Source organism: Solanum verrucosum, unplaced genomic scaffold (assembly GCF_900185275.1).
Source record: "Solanum verrucosum unplaced genomic scaffold, falcon-dt-bn FXZP01000180.1, whole genome shotgun sequence".
Lineage (NCBI taxonomy): Eukaryota > Viridiplantae > Streptophyta > Magnoliopsida > Solanales > Solanaceae > Solanum > Solanum verrucosum.
Window position 1 is genome coordinate 118,114 of NW_026020402.1, and position 20,173 is coordinate 138,286.

General features: G+C 36.3%; 1 protein-coding gene across 1 annotated transcript; it reads right to left on the bottom strand.

Annotated features, from left to right (window-relative positions):
• Positions 1-9,778: 9,778 nt before the first annotated feature.
• Positions 9,779-19,674, bottom strand: LOC125840070 (aminopeptidase P1-like). The gene is made up of 16 exons (XM_049519056.1): positions 19,493-19,674; positions 19,347-19,410; positions 19,011-19,150; positions 17,752-18,036; positions 17,530-17,652; positions 17,136-17,438; positions 15,778-15,864; positions 14,090-14,157; positions 13,396-13,462; positions 12,432-12,566; positions 12,239-12,319; positions 11,435-11,489; positions 11,135-11,239; positions 10,985-11,056; positions 10,205-10,329; positions 9,779-9,986 (listed from the first exon to the last, which is right to left on the bottom strand). The coding sequence occupies exons 1-16, from the start codon at positions 19,583-19,585 to the stop codon at positions 9,825-9,827; spliced, it is 1,965 nt and encodes a 654-aa protein (XP_049375013.1). The 5' UTR covers positions 19,586-19,674; the 3' UTR covers positions 9,779-9,824.
• Positions 19,675-20,173: the final 499 nt, after the last annotated feature.

Here is a 20,173-nt window from a genome sequence, read left to right on the forward strand (position 1 = left end):
AAAGTTTTTTCTTCATTCAAATAACAAAATTTCCACACATGAGATTTTAAATCACGTTGTACCTTGGTCTTACCTCTAGTTGGAACAATAGGGGGACGACTAGTTCCAACCGAAGCATTGTCCTCCTGAGGTGGAACTTCAGTACTATTGAAGTCGGGACTAGTCAGTGTATCATCTAGATCTTATTCATCAATTTCTACTTCTTTATTTTCTTGATAATTACCATAATGTCTTTCATAAACCTCTTCAGGAATTATAGGAGTATCCGAATTAAGTTCTATAGGACCGGGACGAGAAAAACTAGTTTCATTCACATGAGTAAGTTCATCAGTATTCAATCTAACAAGAAGAAAATTAGATTCAGAAGAACTAGAACCCTTCTTATTTTTCGTAAACATATTTTTTACTCCGTGTACAATACCTTTTTTACCTCCACTTTTTTTAGAAGACTCCATGGTATAAAATTATAAATTATGAAATACGAAATTTAACAAGAACAAATAAAATATAACAACAAAACTTACAAATAATAAATACAAAAAATAAATATAAGATTAGAGAGTGGAACAAAGTTACCAAACGCTTGTGTAAAGAACAAATGATTATAATCAAAAATATAAAAATTGATACCGAAACTTGAAGTTTGAAGAAGATTCCTTCTCCAAAATTCACCAAATGATTGTTGAAATCTTCACAATTACAAAATAAGATGATTGAAATTTGAAACTTGAATATTGAAAGTATGAAACTTTGAGAATTGAGAGAAATTGATGATTCTTATTTGTTAAATACTGTAAATACATAAATTGTAATTAAAAATATAAAGAGAGGAAGTATATATAGTTTTTAGAATTTGTGATTATGTGTTGGAATTGGAAAATATAGAATTATAGTTGTTGAAAATATTTCCGTTGGGAGAATGGGGGGCTGGGGCAGTCACCTACTAAGCTTGTCATTGGCAAGTGGAGACTGGGGATGGGACAGGTCGGCAGGGGCAGGGGGCAGGGGCAGGGGCAGGGGCAGGGCCGCAGGGGGTTTCGGATCGGATCGGAAAGGAAGCGGAATAAACCGGTACCAGTACACCGGTATCAAATCATGATACAGTTTCGTCCCGTGTACCGGATCACGATGTCCTGTTCCGTCCCGAATACTACCGGATCGGAACGAACCGAAATGGTACCGATATAACCCGGTCCGATGCCCAGCCTTAGCTTTAACACATTTTGAAATTTTTCACCACACCTCACTTAAAGACTAAGAAATAGATTACATAGAAAATAAAAGTCATCTATTGTACAATGCCATTATCTAAAAATCAAGGGCTGAAACCACTAGTTAATATAATAGTCGTATACGAAAACTTATCTATATTTGAATGAATTTTAAAACTGTGCAAAATATGAAAAAATGAATATTAACAAATATAACTAATAAAATTAATATTAAAAAATATAATAAACGTAACTAATGACGTGTAAAATTGCAAATTTTAAAATTAACTAATAAAAAAAATCCTAAATTTTGATAAATAATGATAGTTATCGATAAACTTATTTAAAATTATAAAAAAATTATTTTAAACTATTAAATAAATAATACTTAAAAGTTACGAATTTTGAAATTGATATGCCAAAATTGGGTGTCAGCAGCTAATATAAGAAAATCTCAATTTTTTGAGGAATTCATGTCCAATTCAAAATTGTGCGATTGGTTAAAATAAAAAATCTTAAATTGGTGCAACAATGTAATTTATTCACTTCTACTCTGTACTAGGTCTAAAAAATGCAGTCAAATCACTTTGCTTTTTTGAAATTAATGGGGCAGAATGTCATTACTTAATAGTCGTGGGTCTCTATAAATTCTTAATAGGATGTACATTTCTTGTGTCTGTTAGAATAGAATAGGTATACACAATCCTACATAGAATAGGAATAGTTTATAGTCTCATAATTGGTAAGGAATTGTATCATAGTGTCTATAAATAGGGTTCTCTATATAATAATTAAAACACAATTTCAATAATACTCTTTTTATATATTTCTCACATGGTATCAGAGCAATTGTGAGAAAAAAAAGTTTTTGCAATTTTTTTTTCGATAACCTAAGTGGCTGTCCGAGTAATTAATATTTTCATTACTGTTTTTCAAAAATCAACACCACCACTAGGTGCGAAAATCTCCGGCGAGCAAAGCTCAGTCAATCTCACCTAAAACAACTGCCACACGCGCCCTCACGCGCCGCCGAAATAAATTCTCCGACGAGCTTGCAGGTCCACGCGCCAACGCTTGGAGTCTTTTCCGACAATTTTTTGGCCTCTTTTCTTTTTCCAATGGGGTTGCCTCTTCATTTCGAGGTTGCCCATATATTTTTTTCCTGATTTCGATCAATATTTGGCGATCAGATCTACTTTTCTTGCAACAACCTTATTTTCCAGATTTCAACAAAAAAAATCCATTTTTCTTTTTTTCGGCTACATATTCTAATTTTACCACATGACTTTCGGGATTGATACTTTTGGCTCCAAGAATATAGGCATTGGAAGTTCAAGCCATATGATCACTTCAGAACCGTTAATGGGAAGCTAAAACTATTTGTCTTGGGCTTCCTCGGTTGAGTTGTGGTACAAGGGTCAAGGTGTCCAAGATCACTTAACGAACATTGCTTATGTGGTAGATGAAAATGTAAAGGCTAGTGGGGAAGATGCAAAAGTCAATACACAATGGGAGAAAGTTGATGCTCAGTTATGTAGTCTCATATGGCGATCTATTGATTCCAAGTTTATGCCTTTGTTCCGTCCATTCCAAACATGTTATCCAATTTGGGAAAAGGCTCGTGCTTTATACACTAATGACATATCTCGATTTTATGATGTGATATCTCGTATGACCCACTTAAAGAAACAAGAATCAGCTATGTCCACCTACTTGGGACAAGTACAGGCAGTCACAGAGGAATTTGATACATTGATGCCAGTCACTATGGACGCGCAAAAACAACAAAACCACAAACAAACATTGTTTCTAGTTCTTACACTTGCTGGACTTCCTACTGACCATGATTCAGTGCATGATCAGATTTTAGCTAGCCCTACAATTCCTACAGTTGATGAATTATTCTTTTGTCTACTTCGTCTTGCCGCGCCTCCTAGCTACAAAGCAACTTCATCATCGACCATTGACTCATCTGCTCTCACATCTCAAACAATAGAAAAACGAGCATATCAATCTATGGAGAATCGATGTCATCTTGGAAAACCTCGGTCCAAGTGTAGTTATTGTCACAAGTCTGGACACACTCGTGACATATGTCATAATTTGCATGGTCCACCACCCAGTTATGATCATGTTGTTCTAAAGGAATATAATGAGTTCCTTCGTAATCGTGCAAGTAAGTAGACATCTCCACAAGAAGCATTTGGTGCTCTGCCTGATCGACCACCCCATAATGCTCATATTGCTCAATTAGAATATGATGAGTTCCTTCAATATCGAGCAAGTAAGCAAATGTCTCCACAATTAGCTTTGATTGTTCAACATGATGTTGATGTTGCGGGTAATTCTTTTGCTTGTGTTTCACAGTCTAATACTCATGGATCATGGACTCAGGCGCTTCTGATCATATTTTTGGTAACAAATCACTTCTATCAAATATTGTTTATTCACAATCTCTTCATGTTATTACTTAGGCTAATGGGATCCAAACAAACCAAAAGGGGTTGGAAAAACCACACCCATTTCTTCTGTCACTCTAGACTCTATTCTTTATGTCCCTGGTTATCCATTTAATCTGGCATCTGTTAGTCGTTTGACACGTGCCCTACATTGTAGAATAACCTTTTATGCTGATTTTTTTCTAATGCAGGACCGCAACACGGGACAGATGATTGGCACATGACATGAATCGCAAGGCCTTTACTATCTTACCTCTTCAAATTCCTTTGCAGCATGCTCTGTTATAGATCATCCGGGCCTCATTCACAAATGTTTAGGACATCCGAGTCTATCCAAACTGCAACAAATGGTGCCTAGTTTATCTAAATTAGATTGTGAGTCATGTCAACTTGGGAAACACTCGTGCCACATTTTCACGTGGTATTGAGGGTCGTTCAGAATCTATTTTTTCATTAGTTCATTCTGATATTTGGGGTCCTAGTAGAGTTAGTTCCACTTTAGGATTTCGTTATTTTGTTAGTTTCATTGATGATTATTCGAGATGCACTTAAGTTTTCTTAATGAAAGATCGTTCTGAGTTATTTTCTATATTTAAAAGTTTCTTTGCTGAAATACAAAATCAGTTTAGTGTTTTTATTCGTACTTTTCGTAGTGATAATGCCTTAGAATACTTATCATCACAGTTTCAGGAGTTCATGTCTCACCAAGGAATTATTCACCAAACATCTTGTCCATACACTCCCCAGTATAATGGTGTAGCAGAAAGAAAGAATAGGCATCTCATTGAGACTGCTCAAACTCTCCTCATTGAATCTCATGTTCCGCTGCGTTTTGGGGTGGATGTAGTCCTTTCATCTTGTTATTTAATTAATAGAATGCCCTCATCTTCTATTCAGAATCAAATTCCACATTCAATATTGTATTCTCAGTCACATCTCTATTTTATCCCTCATCTTGTATTTGGGAGCACATGTTTTGTTCATAACTTAGACCCAGTTAAAGATAAATTAGCCCCTCGTGCTCTTAAATGTGTCTTTCTTGGTTACTCTCGAGTTCAAAAAGGGTATCGTTGCTATTCACATGATCTCTGCCGATATCTTATGTTTGTCGATGTAATATTCTTTGAATCTCAACCTTACTACACATCTTCTGATCATCCTGATGTCACTAAGGTCTTACCCATACCTCAAGTCTTGCATGTATCGACTTTTAAGGGACCTACAATTATTTCTCCATCTTCAGTTGTAGTGCCACCACTCCTAACTTATCATCGGCGTCCACGTCCAGCAATAGTCTCAAATTATTCATGTCATGCGTCGGACCCTGCTCCCACTACGGCCTTGCCTCCTGCTAGCCAATCGATTACACTTCAAAAAGGTATACGATCTACTCGAAATACTAATCCATATTATACTTTCTTGAGTTACCATAGTTTATCTTCACCCCATTATGTTTTTGTATCATCTTTGTCCTCTATTTCCATCCCTAAGACTACAGGAAAAGCACTTTTTCATTCTGGATGGAGGCAGGCTATGATTAATGAGATGCCTGCTTTACATTAGAGTAGTACTTGGGAGCTTGTCCCTCTTCCTACAGGTAAGTCTACTGTTGGTTGTCGTTGGGTTTATACGGTCAAAATTGATCTAGATGGTCAAGTCGATCGGCTTAAGGCTCGCCTTGTTGCCAAAGGGTATACTCAGATATTTGGGCTAGATTATAGTGACACTTTCGCTCCTATGGCCAAAATAACATTTGTTCGTCTTTTTCTATCTATAGCTGTCGTTCGTCATGGGCCTCTTCATCAGTTGGACATTAAGAATGCTTTTATACATGGTGATCTTGAGGAAGAAGTCTATATGGAGCAACCACCTGGTTTTGTTGCTCAGGGGGAGTCTAGTAGCCTTGTATGTCGATTGCGTCGGTCACTCTATGGTCTGAAACAGTCTCCTCGAGCTTGGTTTGGGAAGTTCAGCACAGTAATTCAGGAGCTTGGTATGACTCGTAATGGAGTTGATCACTCTGTGTTTTATCGACATTCAACACCAAATCTATGTATTTATTTGGTTGTGTACGTTGATGATATCGTTATCACCGGCAATGATTACGTTGATATCGTTAATTTGAAACAGTATCTCTTTCAGCATTTCCAAACTAAAGACCTCGGCAGACTGAATTATTTTCTAGGTATTGAGGTTGCTCAGTCTAGATCAGGTATTGTTATTTCTCAACGCAAGTATGCTTTAGATATTCTTGAGGAGACAAGAATGATGAGATGTAAACCCATTGACACTCCTATGGATCCGAATGTTAAACTCCTTCCATGACAGGGGGAACAACTCAGTAATCCTGAAAGGCATAGACGGTTGGTTGTGAAGTTGAATTATCTCACGGTGACTAGATCAAACATCTCTTTTCCTGTGAGTGTTGTAAGTCAGTTTATGACTTCTCCTTGTGATAGTCATTGGGATGCAGTTGTTTGTATTCTGCGATACATAAAGTCAGCTCCTAGTAAAGGACTACTCTTCGAGGATCAAGGTCATGAGCATATCACCAGCTATACAGACGCTAATTGGGCAGGATCACCCTTTGATAGACGTTCTACATCCGGATATTGTGTTTTAGTAGGAGGTAATTTGGTGTCATGGAAGAGTAAGAAACAAAGTGTGGTTGCTCGATCCAGTGCGGAAGCAGAATAGCGAGCAATGGTTGTAGCAACTTGTGAGCTAGTTTGGATCAAACAGTTGCTTGGAGAACTGAAGTTTGGAGAAACCGGTCATATGGAACTTGTGTGTGATAATCAAGCGGCCCTTCATATCGCATCAAATCCAGTGTTTCATGAGAGGACTAAGCACATTGAGATTGATTGTCACTTTGTAAGAGAAAAGATACTCTCAGGAGATATTGTTACCAAATTTGTGAAGTCAAATGATCAACTTGCAGATATCTTCACCAAGTCCCTCACCGGTCCTCATATTAATTACATTTGTAACAAGCTAGGTACATATAATTTGTATGCACCAGCTTGAGGGGGAGTGTTAGAATAAAATAGGTATACACAATCCTACACAGAATAGGAATAGTTTATAGTCTGCAAATTGGTAAGGAATTGTATCATATTGTCTATAAATAGGGTTCTCTATGTAATAATTAAAACACAATTTCAATAATATTCTTTTTATATATTTCTCAGTGTCAATGTTACATCCTTGAAAAGTAAGGAAGAGGACACCATTGTTTTGCCGATGGAAGCATTGTAATTTGGCTTCCCTTGTTGCATGTTCCAAATTGGTCTTTCTTCTAGCATTTCCGACCTTCGATTGATCATTTTATCTTTATTATTATTAACGTTGGTGCACCAGGGAGTGACGTAATGGTCCAGACCCTTTACCTCATTGATTCCATCGACATAATCATTAGAATCGATTGCAATTTTATTGACGGAATAAACAAGTGTATGTATCTTTCTAGGTTCATGGTATTGACGTTAGCCGTGAGAGGTGAAGGCATTACCAAAAAGTATGCAACGACATGACCTTCAATTATGCAAAATTGAATAAAAATACTCCCAATTAATAGTTTGACTTTGATCTAAAAATGCTTCTATCCCTAATAAATGTCCCTATTATTTAATGGATCAAAATGCCGTTTCTCCTAAAAATATATACTATTGTTTTTTTAACACATTTTATTCTAAATAAATTATTGGATTAAATCCTAAATTTTGTTTGTTAGGAGAGGCAACGTGGTTAGTGCAAGTGCAATCTTGGTTTGATATTCCTGGACTTGAACAAATTATTTACCTATTTTGCTTTGATTATTTATAGAGTAACTTTCACATATAGCAAACACAAAATTCATATTTATATGTTATAGCAAAGTTTGCATAATTGCGCTCCATAGCAAACATATTTATGTATAATTCGTTATACATATACAAAGAAGACAGTTGTATAATTCGCTATACATATACAAAGAAGGCAGTTGTATACAAAAGATCAATTGTATAATCTATGTATGTATAAAACGAGAAAGAGAGAAAGGCAAAAGAAAACTGGGCGGGGAAATATTTGTATTGTATAATTATAAGTGTATAGGACGAAGATATATGTATTTGCACGTGTATATACAATTTTCTCTCGCTTTATACAAACAGAAGCACAATTTATACATTTCGTTTATGTTTGTATAAGCGAGAGAGGCGAGGGTGGCAAGCGAGATTTGGGAGAGTGGCGAGCGAGATCTGGGAGAAGGGAGAGAGGGGAACGAAAAAAAATAAAAAAAATATATATACAATTTCCTCTCGCTTTATACAAACACAAACACATTTTATACATTTGTGTTTGTATAAAAGCGAGAGAGGCGAGCGAGACTGCCACCAAACGAGAGTGGCGAGCATCAGGGAGAGTGGCGAAAATAGCAATAGTTTGTTATAGGGTACAATTAAATCAAAGTATATTATAGCATTTAATTTGAATTAATAGTTTGCTATTATATACAATTTTCCCTAATATCAAAGCCAAAATTGATGGACGGACAACCCAAATTAAAATAGGGAAAATTATGCGGTTAAGCAAACTTATACTACTTAATTACTCATCATAGCTATAGTTTGCTATAATTACCACTCACGACTAACATTATACATTAATTACGCGGGCTGACTTCGAGTTTGTATAATTAGTCATGTTTGTATATGTATAATTCGTCAAAATATACAAATACATATGTATAATATACAATTATCTAACCTATATACATATACAATTCACCTCTCTCCCACTCTCTACCCTCTCTCGCTCGCCTCTCTCCTCTCTCTCCCAATCTCGCTCGCCTCTCTCCTCCCTCTCCCAATCTCGCTTGCTATATATACAATTGCATATGTATAATATACAATTATCTAACATATATACATATACAATTCACCTCTCTCCCACTCTCTGCCCTCTCTCTATCGCCTCTCTCCTCCCTCTCCCAATCTCGCTCGCCTCTCTCCTCCCTCTCCTAATCTCGCTCGCCTCTCTCCTCCCTCTCCCAATCTCGCTTGCCATATATACAAATATATATGTATAATATACAATTATCTAACCTATATACATATACAATTCACCTTTCTCCACTCTTTGCCCCCTCTCTCTCGCCTCTCTCCTCCATATAACATGTAGCTACGAATTGTAATTATCAAACTATAGCTATGGAGAGTAATTAGACTATTTTTGAGTGACTATATGTGAAAGTTCCCCATTAAAATATAATGAATCTATCCTCTAAAATACGGATAATGTGATATATCTTTTAACCGACTTGAATACTTGATCTACTTTAAAGGTAATTTCTCCTCTTTTTTTCCTTCTCCAATTTTATAGTGATCATATTTTATATGTAGTAGGTACAGTAAGTTTATTCTCTAGTAACTTGTAGTTTTTTGCATTACGATTATGTTAATTTGACATTGAAAATATTCTTACTTTTCGAGCTATAACTTAACACCAAATACTAGATCCCAAATCCCACTTATGAAATGGCATTGTATATGTTATTGTTGCACAAGCAATTACCTATCAGTAAGATAGAAACAAGATTACCTCTATGACTCCACACAATCGCTTCAATGTCCTTAAATGACAAAATTTTGGAGCCAGGAAAAGTTTTGCATGAAGAATGTTTTCTTCTAACATATTTTTCGAAAAAATAAATGTTCTTAAGCAAAATATATTATCCTAAAAATATTTATATGTATTAATAAAAATAGTATGAGAAGTTGGGCTGGAAGTAGGTGGTGGTGGCTATGAGGGCTACGAGAGAGTGAAGATGAGATGTTTTGGAGGATGGGAATTGAGGACACAATCAACGTAAAATTTCACTTGTGGAACTAATTCTTCCTACTTCCACTAAGTAAGTCATTTTTAAGGGACTCGTTTTCGCAAAGTGACCAACCAAACACACCCTTGAAAGTAAACCGCAATCAAAATCGCACTGAAAGTAGTACAAATAGAGCCAGGAAAACGTTGCGCAAAACTAAATAAAACCCTTTCTTTTTTCCCAGGACCACCATCTCCAAATGCGTAATACGTATAATAAGAAGTATAGGTTTTGAACAGTGTGGATGCGAATTTTACAAACTTTATTCAATAAAGGGTAAGAGCACTGAACATCTCAAGCTGCAATGGGTGCAGTAGCATTCTTCAACCATTCCATCTCAGATTGATTCAAATAAGGAGCGAGGATTTCCGAGCATTTAGAGTGGTAGTCGTTCAACCATTGGATCTCTTCGGGCACCAAAATGCTAACATCAATCAACTTCCTCTGATATGGTGCCTACACCCAATAACAATAAAACATAAAAGAGTAAATTATTACATCATGTAGCATCTTCAGCATGAAAGACAGACAACATGCGGAGAACAAAACGCCAACTTCCTTAATTCTTCGTGGACCATCAAAGTGCAGAATAGCAAGGTATATACACATGCAAAAATGTTCCACTACGTGTGAGAAAATAGACATATACAACAATATAATGCTGAAAAACTTACCCAAGTTATATGCTCAAATGTCAAGTAACCCTTGTCGCCAAAGTTGAACTTAGTATTGCCCTCTTTGACAATAAGCACATTCTCCAATCTTATACCAAACTTTCCATCCTCGTAGTAACCAGGTTCTGGAGAACACTACCCCACAGTTAAGATCTTCAAATGTTGAAGCCAGAAAATCATGACTTAAACTAAAATTAGGAGAAGAGAATTAAGTTATATATGAAGTTGGCGAAATAAAATGTGTATGGATATAAAAAAAATGTTTTAAGGGGAAATTCACAAATGGTTGGTGCTAATTTCAACTCCCAACAAATAATAAGAAGCAATTTGTTAGATAACTGATACATGCAATTCTGCACATACAAAAGCCTATACAGCCTTGCTCAAACAGTAAGATATGATTACCGATGACATCCACCTTCTCCATTGTAGTAATTTTTCTAATAAGAAAAGCAACTTGGAGATTGATTAGGACGACAATAGGGACATCTATCAGCTACATAATTTCATTCTGTAAAACTTCAAGAGCAGCTTACTAAATATTGGAGCAAAGCTCCATTTATTTATGTGATGGATCAGAAAAAATATAAAGCAACCAGAAAAAATATAAAGCAACCAGAAAAATATAAAGCAACCAGAAAAATATAAAGCAATCAGAAAAAATATAAAGCAATCAGAAAAAATATAAAGCAAACAGAAAAAATATAACGCAATCAGAAAAAGTTATAAAGCAAAACTTTAATTTCAGTTCGGTCAAAGACTAAATAAAATCAGACTGACCATCTGTGACTGTCATTGAAACTTGTAGTGGCACATTCTGCGCTGATGGTCTGAAACTAATTTGATGAGGTCCTGATAAAAAGTAGAAGGAAGTGAGTGAAACTTGTTAGTTTATACTAGTACCTTCCCAGAAACAAAAGCACAAGTTACCTTCATGGACATTTAAGTAAGACCCGATCCCATGACCAGTACCATGCCTATAGTCAAGCCCATACTTCCATAAAGGAGTTCGAGCAAGAACATCAAGAGCATAACCTATAAAGTACAGTAAGGCATAAGTAAGAAAAGTGTCCCTCTATGTTCTGCAATTAACTTGAGTATCACATCAGTTAAACAACATTAAACTAGAAAGCACTAAGTTATTCCAGCACGGTTTGTCGACGTGCATAATTGTACATCCAATCTCCCACAAACATTTGTAGACTAAGAAATCATCCCATAGACTCGTACCATTTGTTCCATTGGGAAACCGTGCATTACCCAATGAAATATGTCCTTTGAGAACCTACATAATTCAAGAAAGTTTGAGCATTAGAGCATTATACAACAAAGCAAAGGATGAAAGATTTCTCATCCCCCCAAAAAAGGTTCTGAAGAACTCAATCCACTAGATACATAAAATTAGTATGAAAAATATTTTCTTATAAAGAGAGAAAAATGTATCCTAGATACAAAACATAGTCTGCATTACAAGCATCTATACACCAGGTCACGCCCAAAAAAAATGCAGGAATAAAGCCTCTCCTACAGCATAACCTAGTCTTTCAGAAAATGATGTGGGTAGATGGGTTTTTTTTTGGGGGGGGGGGGGGGTAGAGGAGTAATGGTAACCCAACCTCATCGTTTTGAAGTAAGGGCTCTTACCACTAAGCTATCTATTCCTTTGTCTTCTAAGAATATTGTTTATTCTTCCTTAATAAGACCACAATTTTGAACAATCCAAACAGAAAGCAGATGTTATAATGTTATTTTCACTCAAAAGGACTACTGAAAAAAGGAAAATATATTTAAAAAATGGAATAAATTTAAAATTTTATAACTTGGTGTAAGGAAAGCAACTAACAATTCCAAGGATGATAATGCTTCCAATAGTTTATCTTACTGCAAGGGTCTGTTGATGCTTTTCAGTAATCCTTAAGGTGGTACAAAGTAAACAGATAAACTTGAATTTAACATTTGACTTTCCCTATGCATATCACAATGACTCAATCAATGGTCAGGAATCACATCTATAAGATAACAGGACTTACATACCGCAGTGTAACATGTTTTCTCATGTGGAGTAGGTTTTCCAAAATGAACAGTCCGTGTAATATCAGTTGTTCCATCCAGATACTTCAGCAACAACAACACCAAACCATCAATTTTAAGGGATCACAAGTTAGAATAGCAAATACAATCCCCAAAATATCTGTATCATGACCAAACCCAAATGATATTCACAAACCTGTGCTCCTGAATCACATAAGTATATTTGATCTGGATCAAGTTCGGCACATGTTTCTGCCTCGGGTGAATAATGGATAATGGCTCCATTTGAACCAACAGATGAAATAGTTGGAAAACTCAGCCCTCTAAAATGCTGCAAATATACAAGGACAGTAAGTTAATCAGAATGTTAAGTAAAGAAGAAAAAATGCTGAAAAGCTACCAACTTTATTTTCAAACTAGATCAGACCCACCACAAAACAAATGACAAAATCGTACATGTTAGAAAAAGACAGCAGAAAACAGTCTCGTCAGGGTGAAGCAATTGGACATTTGCCACCCCATCATTATCTTAAGGCCTAGTTATTACATGCTATTAGCGCCTTAACAATACCTATGCATACTTCCTAAGTGACTTTGTCCATAGACTTTTATTCCTTCACATGTTTTGTTTCTTATTTTCAGCCACCCTCTTAAGTTCATCCCTTGTTCTTTACCCTCCCTACAACACAGAGCCTATAGAAAATACCTTTTTGCCCCTCTAGCATAGAGAAAATAGACTACTGCAATGTAAATAGAGTTTTGAGTAAAAATTAGCATGTTGGACAAAACATGCTATTAGCGCCTTAACAATACCTATGCATACTTCCTAAGTGACTTTGTCCATAGACTTTTATTCCTTCACATGTTTTGTTTCTTATTTTCAGCCACCCTCTTAAGTTCATCCCTTGTTCTTTACTCTCCCTACAACACAGAGCCTATAGAAAATACCTTTTTGCCCCTCTAGCATAGAGAAAATCGACTACTGCAATGTAAATAGAGTTTGAGTAAAAATTAGCATATCAAGTACATCAAAATAAACCAAGGGTATCAGCTTAAGGACCTAAGAGGTGAAAACATCATATGCAAGATACATTAGCAACTGGCAAGCTGGCTAGCTGCCTAGCTTTATATTAGATTTCTCATAAGCGTAGAGTCACTACCTCTTTAGATGCCCGGAACTCCTCTAGCTTATCACTTGCAGAAACTTCTGTAAGTCGTTTCAAATCCCTGACATAAGAAACCAATGGTAAAGTAGGTGCTACATAGGGAAAGAGTAAGACTCCACAATATGATTCAAAAAAAAATCCTTATCGAAACACTTGACATATTGGAAATGATCTGCAAAAAGCAGAAGCAACAATGCCCTTCAATTAATCATGGCCAAAGTTCCTACTGGCTTCTTTCATCAGCTGAGGAACTGAATACATTTCAGAGCTTTTCAAAGTTCAAAAACAAAGAGAAGGCAAACATTTCCTTGAACCACAAAACCAAAAAATCACTTTCTTGATCTATATATCCAAGAACTAAGGTGGCTAGCCCAAATAAATTCATTCTCAGAAAACATCTTGAAATTATATTTTATAAAAACATTAAAGAAATGCTTTATCCCCAAATTATCATCTATATTTAGAAGTGCCACGAGAAGCCAATTCGACCAGAATATTTCTCAGTTAACTAAGTTAAAAATTATAAACGAAAGGTAGGCTTAATTTCCTACAGAAACTAACCTCAAAATCAATTAACGGAACATCTAGGTCGCAAGCACTACAACGCCAACTATAATAAAATCAATTCGAAACTTAAACATACACAAACCAGCCAAACCCTTGAATTTATACAGGAGGTCGAACTTACTGTAGTTTGTTCTTGCTCATACTCTCAGCCTCTGCAAAGTAACCGGATGCCCCATAGATTTCCTGCATCTGTGATAAACAAAACATTCACTACATCAGTCTTCTAATGGAACCTCATCTACAATGCTAAAGCTTCTATGACAACTGAGAAGAAGTATTGACAAACAAGTCCAAGACACTTGACAAGTCTTTATGCTCCTAAAACATATGAAGTCCTGAATCAATTTGCCAGGTCCCAATTTATTTGCAAAGGGCATGATAAGCAGACAAGTCGAACCACATAATAGTGGCTTAAAGATTTACTATATCTATACATTACATTAGAATATAAAAGTACAATATAAAATAAGAAACTAACAGGATTTGCTGAGCCAAACCCAATGCATCGGCAAAGAGCATCATCCTTTAAGCAAATTTAGAGGTTCAAATGGTTGAACCCATGACCTTTCTTTTTTCTTAAATGAGATTCTGGGTCATTCCCAGTGCCTCATCTTTGTGTCAGCGTGTTCATCCAAAGCAGAAACCTTCACATCTAAGAGGGTTGGTGCTGCATAGGAATCAATATGCTATGTGTGCTAATTATACATTAGTTTGTTCATCACAAGAACTACTATTACGCCTAAATCCCAAAGTTGAGATCAGTTATATGAATTCTCTCAATATCCAATATACTCCATTTGGACCGGTTTAAGTGTAATACTCGATTGTTTGGGGTTATCTAGCATAATAGCACTAGAGATTGTCTATATTTTTTCTCTTGACATAGAAGTCTAAACAAAAGTTAAAGACTCCTAGCAAACACTTGAAATAATGTATGTATACCAACATGGTAGATACTAGTTGGTATCACCTATATGGATCTTTTACTTCCATTTTGCTGTATATTCTGCTAAATCTGCATTCATTCCAGAGGTTATAGATCTTTTTACACAACCTCCCTCCATATGAGTTTAATTAGGTCTATCTTGTCCCTTTTTTAAAATAAGGTTAGGTCTATCTTATCCCTTTTAAATACTATCAATCATCATGGCAATACACATGCTATTTCATGTACTATTTCAGTAATGAAAAAAACAATTCAAGATGGAAAGCATGCAACTATGGTTGTGAATTTCATTGTCCACGGCCAACAACCAGTTAGCCTCTTCTTTTTTTACATTCATTGCTTGCTCTGCTTCTCTTTCGGTCAATTCATTTTACTTTTTTTTTCTTTTTTCTTTTTTTTTTTGGGGGGGGGGATGTTTTTAACGGTTAATTTGTTAAATGTTAGTTTTCTTTTGTTGATTATTTGTTATTTTTTTAATCTTGCATTATTTTGTTATTGTTTATCATATTGTAATTCTTGACATTCCTCTCAACTCCCACTAAAGAAAGACTCTAGCTGTTTGTCCAGGGCCACCAAACCCACTTAACTAAAATCCTGGGTCCACTGCTGTAGGTAGATCTCCTATCTTATCCACCTGGAGATGGATGGTGTCACATTCTAGAGATTGATGATGATAAGAAAGACAAACAACCCACATGTAGAAACAACACAATAACACAATCTCATATAATATGGGGGACGATATCAAATGCAATTGGCAGTAATTAACCATAAGATTATTTTACCTCTGAGAAGTGTTTCAGTAAACTGTCAATGACAGCAGACAAAGAAAACTTCAAAGGCTCTAAGAAGCTATCATTTACCTGCCTATCCAGCCAGGCGAGATATTGCACGACAGCTGCCCCATCCCGAATGTGGGCATTCTTCAATCCTTTCATCTCAACAGGGTTCTAGAAATACAAGCCAGTCATTTAGAATGAACAGTAAGATTTAGAGAAAGAACTAAATCACAAAACACACACTAATTTTCCAAAATCCTAATATATTTGGCAACTACCAAATGATCTTGGTGGTCTGTTCCTCCGCACTGGATCATGAATTGACAGAGGAGAAAGAAGACTGAGAAATTAGGGGGTGAGGAATGGGGCATTAAAACAAACAGAAATGAAGAAAAATAACATCATTATTCCCAACAAAGAGCAGCGCAGGGAGATCACTGTTACTCCCCAAACCCAAAAGGATTTGATTTTGTAATCATAATCCAAGCTGGTATAATAATCCTTATTAAGCTGTTAAGGACAAAGTAGCTCATATTAAAATCTTTGATGCCAACAAATCTGACTACAAGAAGGAAAATAGGACCCTATTGAACAAAGCTTTGGTTAGTCATAAAATCCAAGGGAAGTGCTTAAATACATTCGAAAAGGAATATTACAAGTAGATGCATTTGTCCACATCTCTTATAGGAGGGAAATAGGGGGAAACAATCACCATGATCGTATTGTACTTCCAAAAAAAAACCTCTAAATTGAATTTAGATGTTTTCAACCAAATTATAACTGGAAATAAAAATGAAAATCGTTTTCTCATGACGGAAGTGTCCGCACCAACTTGCGCACACCTTGGCTATTCCCCCGGCTACCCGCACAGGTACTGGTTATACTGCTCACTTAGGAAGATGTAAGGAAATTACCCTAGGGTTTTTTTGCCTATGCTGGGATTTGAACCTGAGATCTTAGGGTTCTCCTCCACCTCATTACCACTGATCACGCCGTTGGGTATGCCAAACCAGGAAAATCATAAAGGTCCATGATGTGCTCAATTCTTACATTCAAGCATCCTTACTCAACTTCAGCATGAAATGTTGTGGCATATTGAGGTTGTACAAGAGCAAGGAATAAAGATTTCGTTTTAGCTGGAAATATAAAATAGACCAATATCTGGCAGCCTTCAACTTAATCTTAGCCTACTGACTTTTAGCTGATGTACTAACTTGTATTTGTTTGCCGATACATCAAACAAGAGACTCGCTCTCCCTCTTCTTGTTTCATATTTTTTTCTCAGTGGAGTACTGACCCATTACCCTATAAGCAAGGCACTGACCCATTACCCAATTAGCAACCAACAAAGTCAGTGGAAACACCTACCAGACTTACAATCACCAAAAAAACTCGAGACAACTTTCTTGGGGATAAGAATATTCCTGGGTAGTATGAATCACCTTTAGGGCTTTTGCAAGGGCCAATGGTGACTGCTTAAGGAGGACTTTATCGGCATTCAGTTTCAAGTACAAAGCAAAGCAGCATGCACCAGTGTCAACCCAAATGAGGTCATTCACAAACTCTGCTGTCTGAATTTCACCATTTCCTGTACCCTTGCCACAATTAGTCTCCGTATTCAATCCGGCTGGAGTTTTGTCGGCTGAGGAAGGAGTGAGTTGATCAGATGCAAGTAAGACTGTATCTGAGCTAACGTCACCATATTCCCGTACAAAAATTCCATTTTCCTTCATGTAAGAGTTTGCCTGGGACATTAACATGCTTACTTAAGAGCAGAAAATATAAAGACGCAAATGAATTGAACTTAAGTGAAATGATTATGCTATGCACATGCACCTCAGATGACAACTTTCTTTTATCCACATACAAGAAGGCTGTGTTCAATGTCACAATAGCAAATGCATGAACAACCGGGCTATATGATACATCTGTGCCACGGACGTTATACAACCAGGCAACCTGCAAAATGCAATCATATCGGAGTAAGACAGAGTATATAAGACCAAATTCACCGAAACAGTGAATGAATACATTTGGATTCAGGGTTTACAGATTTACTTCATCAAGTGCTGTTATTATCATAGCACGAGCTTTTTCCTGTACAAGTTTTGCTCTCAAATCTTTCAACTTATCTGCAACAGAGCGACCAGCAAATTCTAAAGGATGCACGATCAAGGGATTTGTTTCGGCAGGTGGCTGATTTTTCCAGACTTCATCTACCAAGTTTCTAGCTGTTGGAACCAACTTTTGCTGTTTCTTAGCAAAAGTGCACTCCCATTTCTGTGCAGTATCTACTGATATACACCATGGATCAACACCAATAGCTGCATCCTTTGGCAGATTCTAGTATATAGCACATAAATCACATATGTTAACTGAAATTCAATCTCAAGAAGTTCTTACTCACTAACCTGAAATTCAGAAGAAGATTCATAACAAACATGTTCATTATGTCAGCAGCGACAGCATAACTAGAGGGAAAATCTGGATAGGGGAACAAAAGTTCTTGAAATGTAAGAACTATTCCTGATTGCTAATGGTGTGAGAGAGAGCTTCCACCTTCCAGTCGTCAGGACTTAAAGATTTTATTCATTCCTCTGATATGATCAAAGACATACCAGATGTTTTGTTTCTTCTTGTTTTCTACAGAATTTGTTCTATCCATTTGTAAACTCATTTAACCAGGACAAACTAACTAGGCAACTATAGTCACCAGGATTAGCTCAATTGGCAAAGGTGAGAGACTTGTCTCAGGTCATAAGTTCAAGCCCTTCTCCTAGCAAACTAAGTTCAGTATTTGAGTGGAGAGGGGTAGAGGGGCCCTCATCCCTGAGTTCCGATGTTGCAGTTGGTCCAAGGGGTTGGCTCTAGGTGGATTTTCATGTCTTCCAGAAAAAAAAAACGTAACTATACATTGGTTCAAGTCTAGACCTTAGGAGTCACTCCCTCTGTCTCAATTGATGTGGCATACTTCCCTTTTTAATCTGTCTCAAAAAGAATGTCATACTTTCTTGTTTGAACATAATTTAAAACTTTCTATTTTACCTTTATTGAGATGATTTAAAAACCCCACAAATTGTTTTAGACCACAAGTTTAAAAAGTCTGTATTTCTTACCTAAACTCCGTGCCTAATCAACATAAATTGGGACCGGGAATAGCATATTTCTCATCAACTCTAAAATAGGCTAATTATTTGCTAAATCAACATAAATTGGGACGGGGAATAGCATTATTCTCATCAACTCTAAAATAGGCTAATTATTTGCTAGATCAACGAGTCTTCAGAAAATGCAAGAAACCAAGAGGGATTACTCACATCTGCCATCCAAATATCAAGTGCAGGGTCTTCTCCCATACGCATGAGCTTCCACTGCTCACTAAGCTGCTGAGCTGCCTGCAAAAAGTAGCGTCCATCGGTCCACAGAAGTGCTTCATTCATTGATATGAGCGCTATACCTATCACAGTAAACACAATACTTAAATTAAGTTAAATCCAAATTATATGATGCCGATACGCACTGAAAAAAGATATATCACAGTAATCACGATTCATGAACAGAATACACAAAATGAATAGCAAAAACTAGCAGAAACATATAAAAATTTAACTAAATCAAAAAAAAAAAAAAAAGCGGGATAAAAGAGGACAAACCAGCACTTCCGGTGAATCCAGAGACAAAATCGCGCCTCTTATCTCGTGCAGAAACATATTCGCTCTGTAAAATCACGGAACAAGCAATAGAAATTAGCCCTAGAAGACAACAGTTGAATAGATGATAGTGTGATAAAAGCAGAAACCTGATGATAATCTTCGGAAGGAACGATTAAAGCATTGAGAGGAGGAGAGTGAGAAGCCATCAAAGACCTCAGAGCTGCGAGAGTGTCCGCCATCGTCTCTTTCTCTCGTTCTGGAAATGGAGCAGAGAGGGGAGACTTGACTTGTTATGTATTATCAGGAGATTGATTGTCCCTATTTGTAATCCTTATAAATTAGGGAAAATTGTATATAATAACAAATTATTAATTCAAACTAAATGTTATAAATATATTTTGATTTAATTGTACCCTATAGTAAATTATTGCTATTTTCGTCACTCTCCCTGATGGAATCTCGTTCGCCACTCTCGTTTGGTGGTAGTCTCGCTCGCCTCTCTCGCTTTTATACAAACACAAATGTATAAAATATGTTTGTGTTTGTATAAAGCGAGAGGAAATTGTATATATACATAAAATTTTGTTCCCTTCTCCCAGATCTCGCTTGCCACTCTCCCAAATCTCGTTTGCCACCTTTGCCTCTCTCGCTTATACAAATAGAAACGAAATGTATAAATTGCGCTTCTGTTTGTATAAAGCGAGAGAAAATTGTATATACACATGCAAATACATATATCTTCGTCCTATACACTTATAATTATATAATACAAATATTTCTCTGCCCAGTTTTCTTTTGTCTTTCTCTCTTTCTCGTTTTATACATAC

Bases quoted from the DNA above. Each gene is read 5' to 3' on its own strand.
- LOC125840070 (XM_049519056.1), bottom strand. From the start codon at position 19,585: ATGGCGGACACTCTCGCAGCTCTGAGGTCTTTGATGGCTTCTCACTCT. The intron at 15,865-17,135 runs GTGATTCATACT...TTGTATTTCTAG, and splicing joins CCCTTGCAAAAGCCCTAAAG to AACCCTGTTGAGATGAAAGG. The intron at 12,320-12,431 runs GTTTGTGAATAT...TTGTTGCTGAAG, and splicing joins TATGTGATTCAGGAGCACAG to TATCTGGATGGAACAACTGA.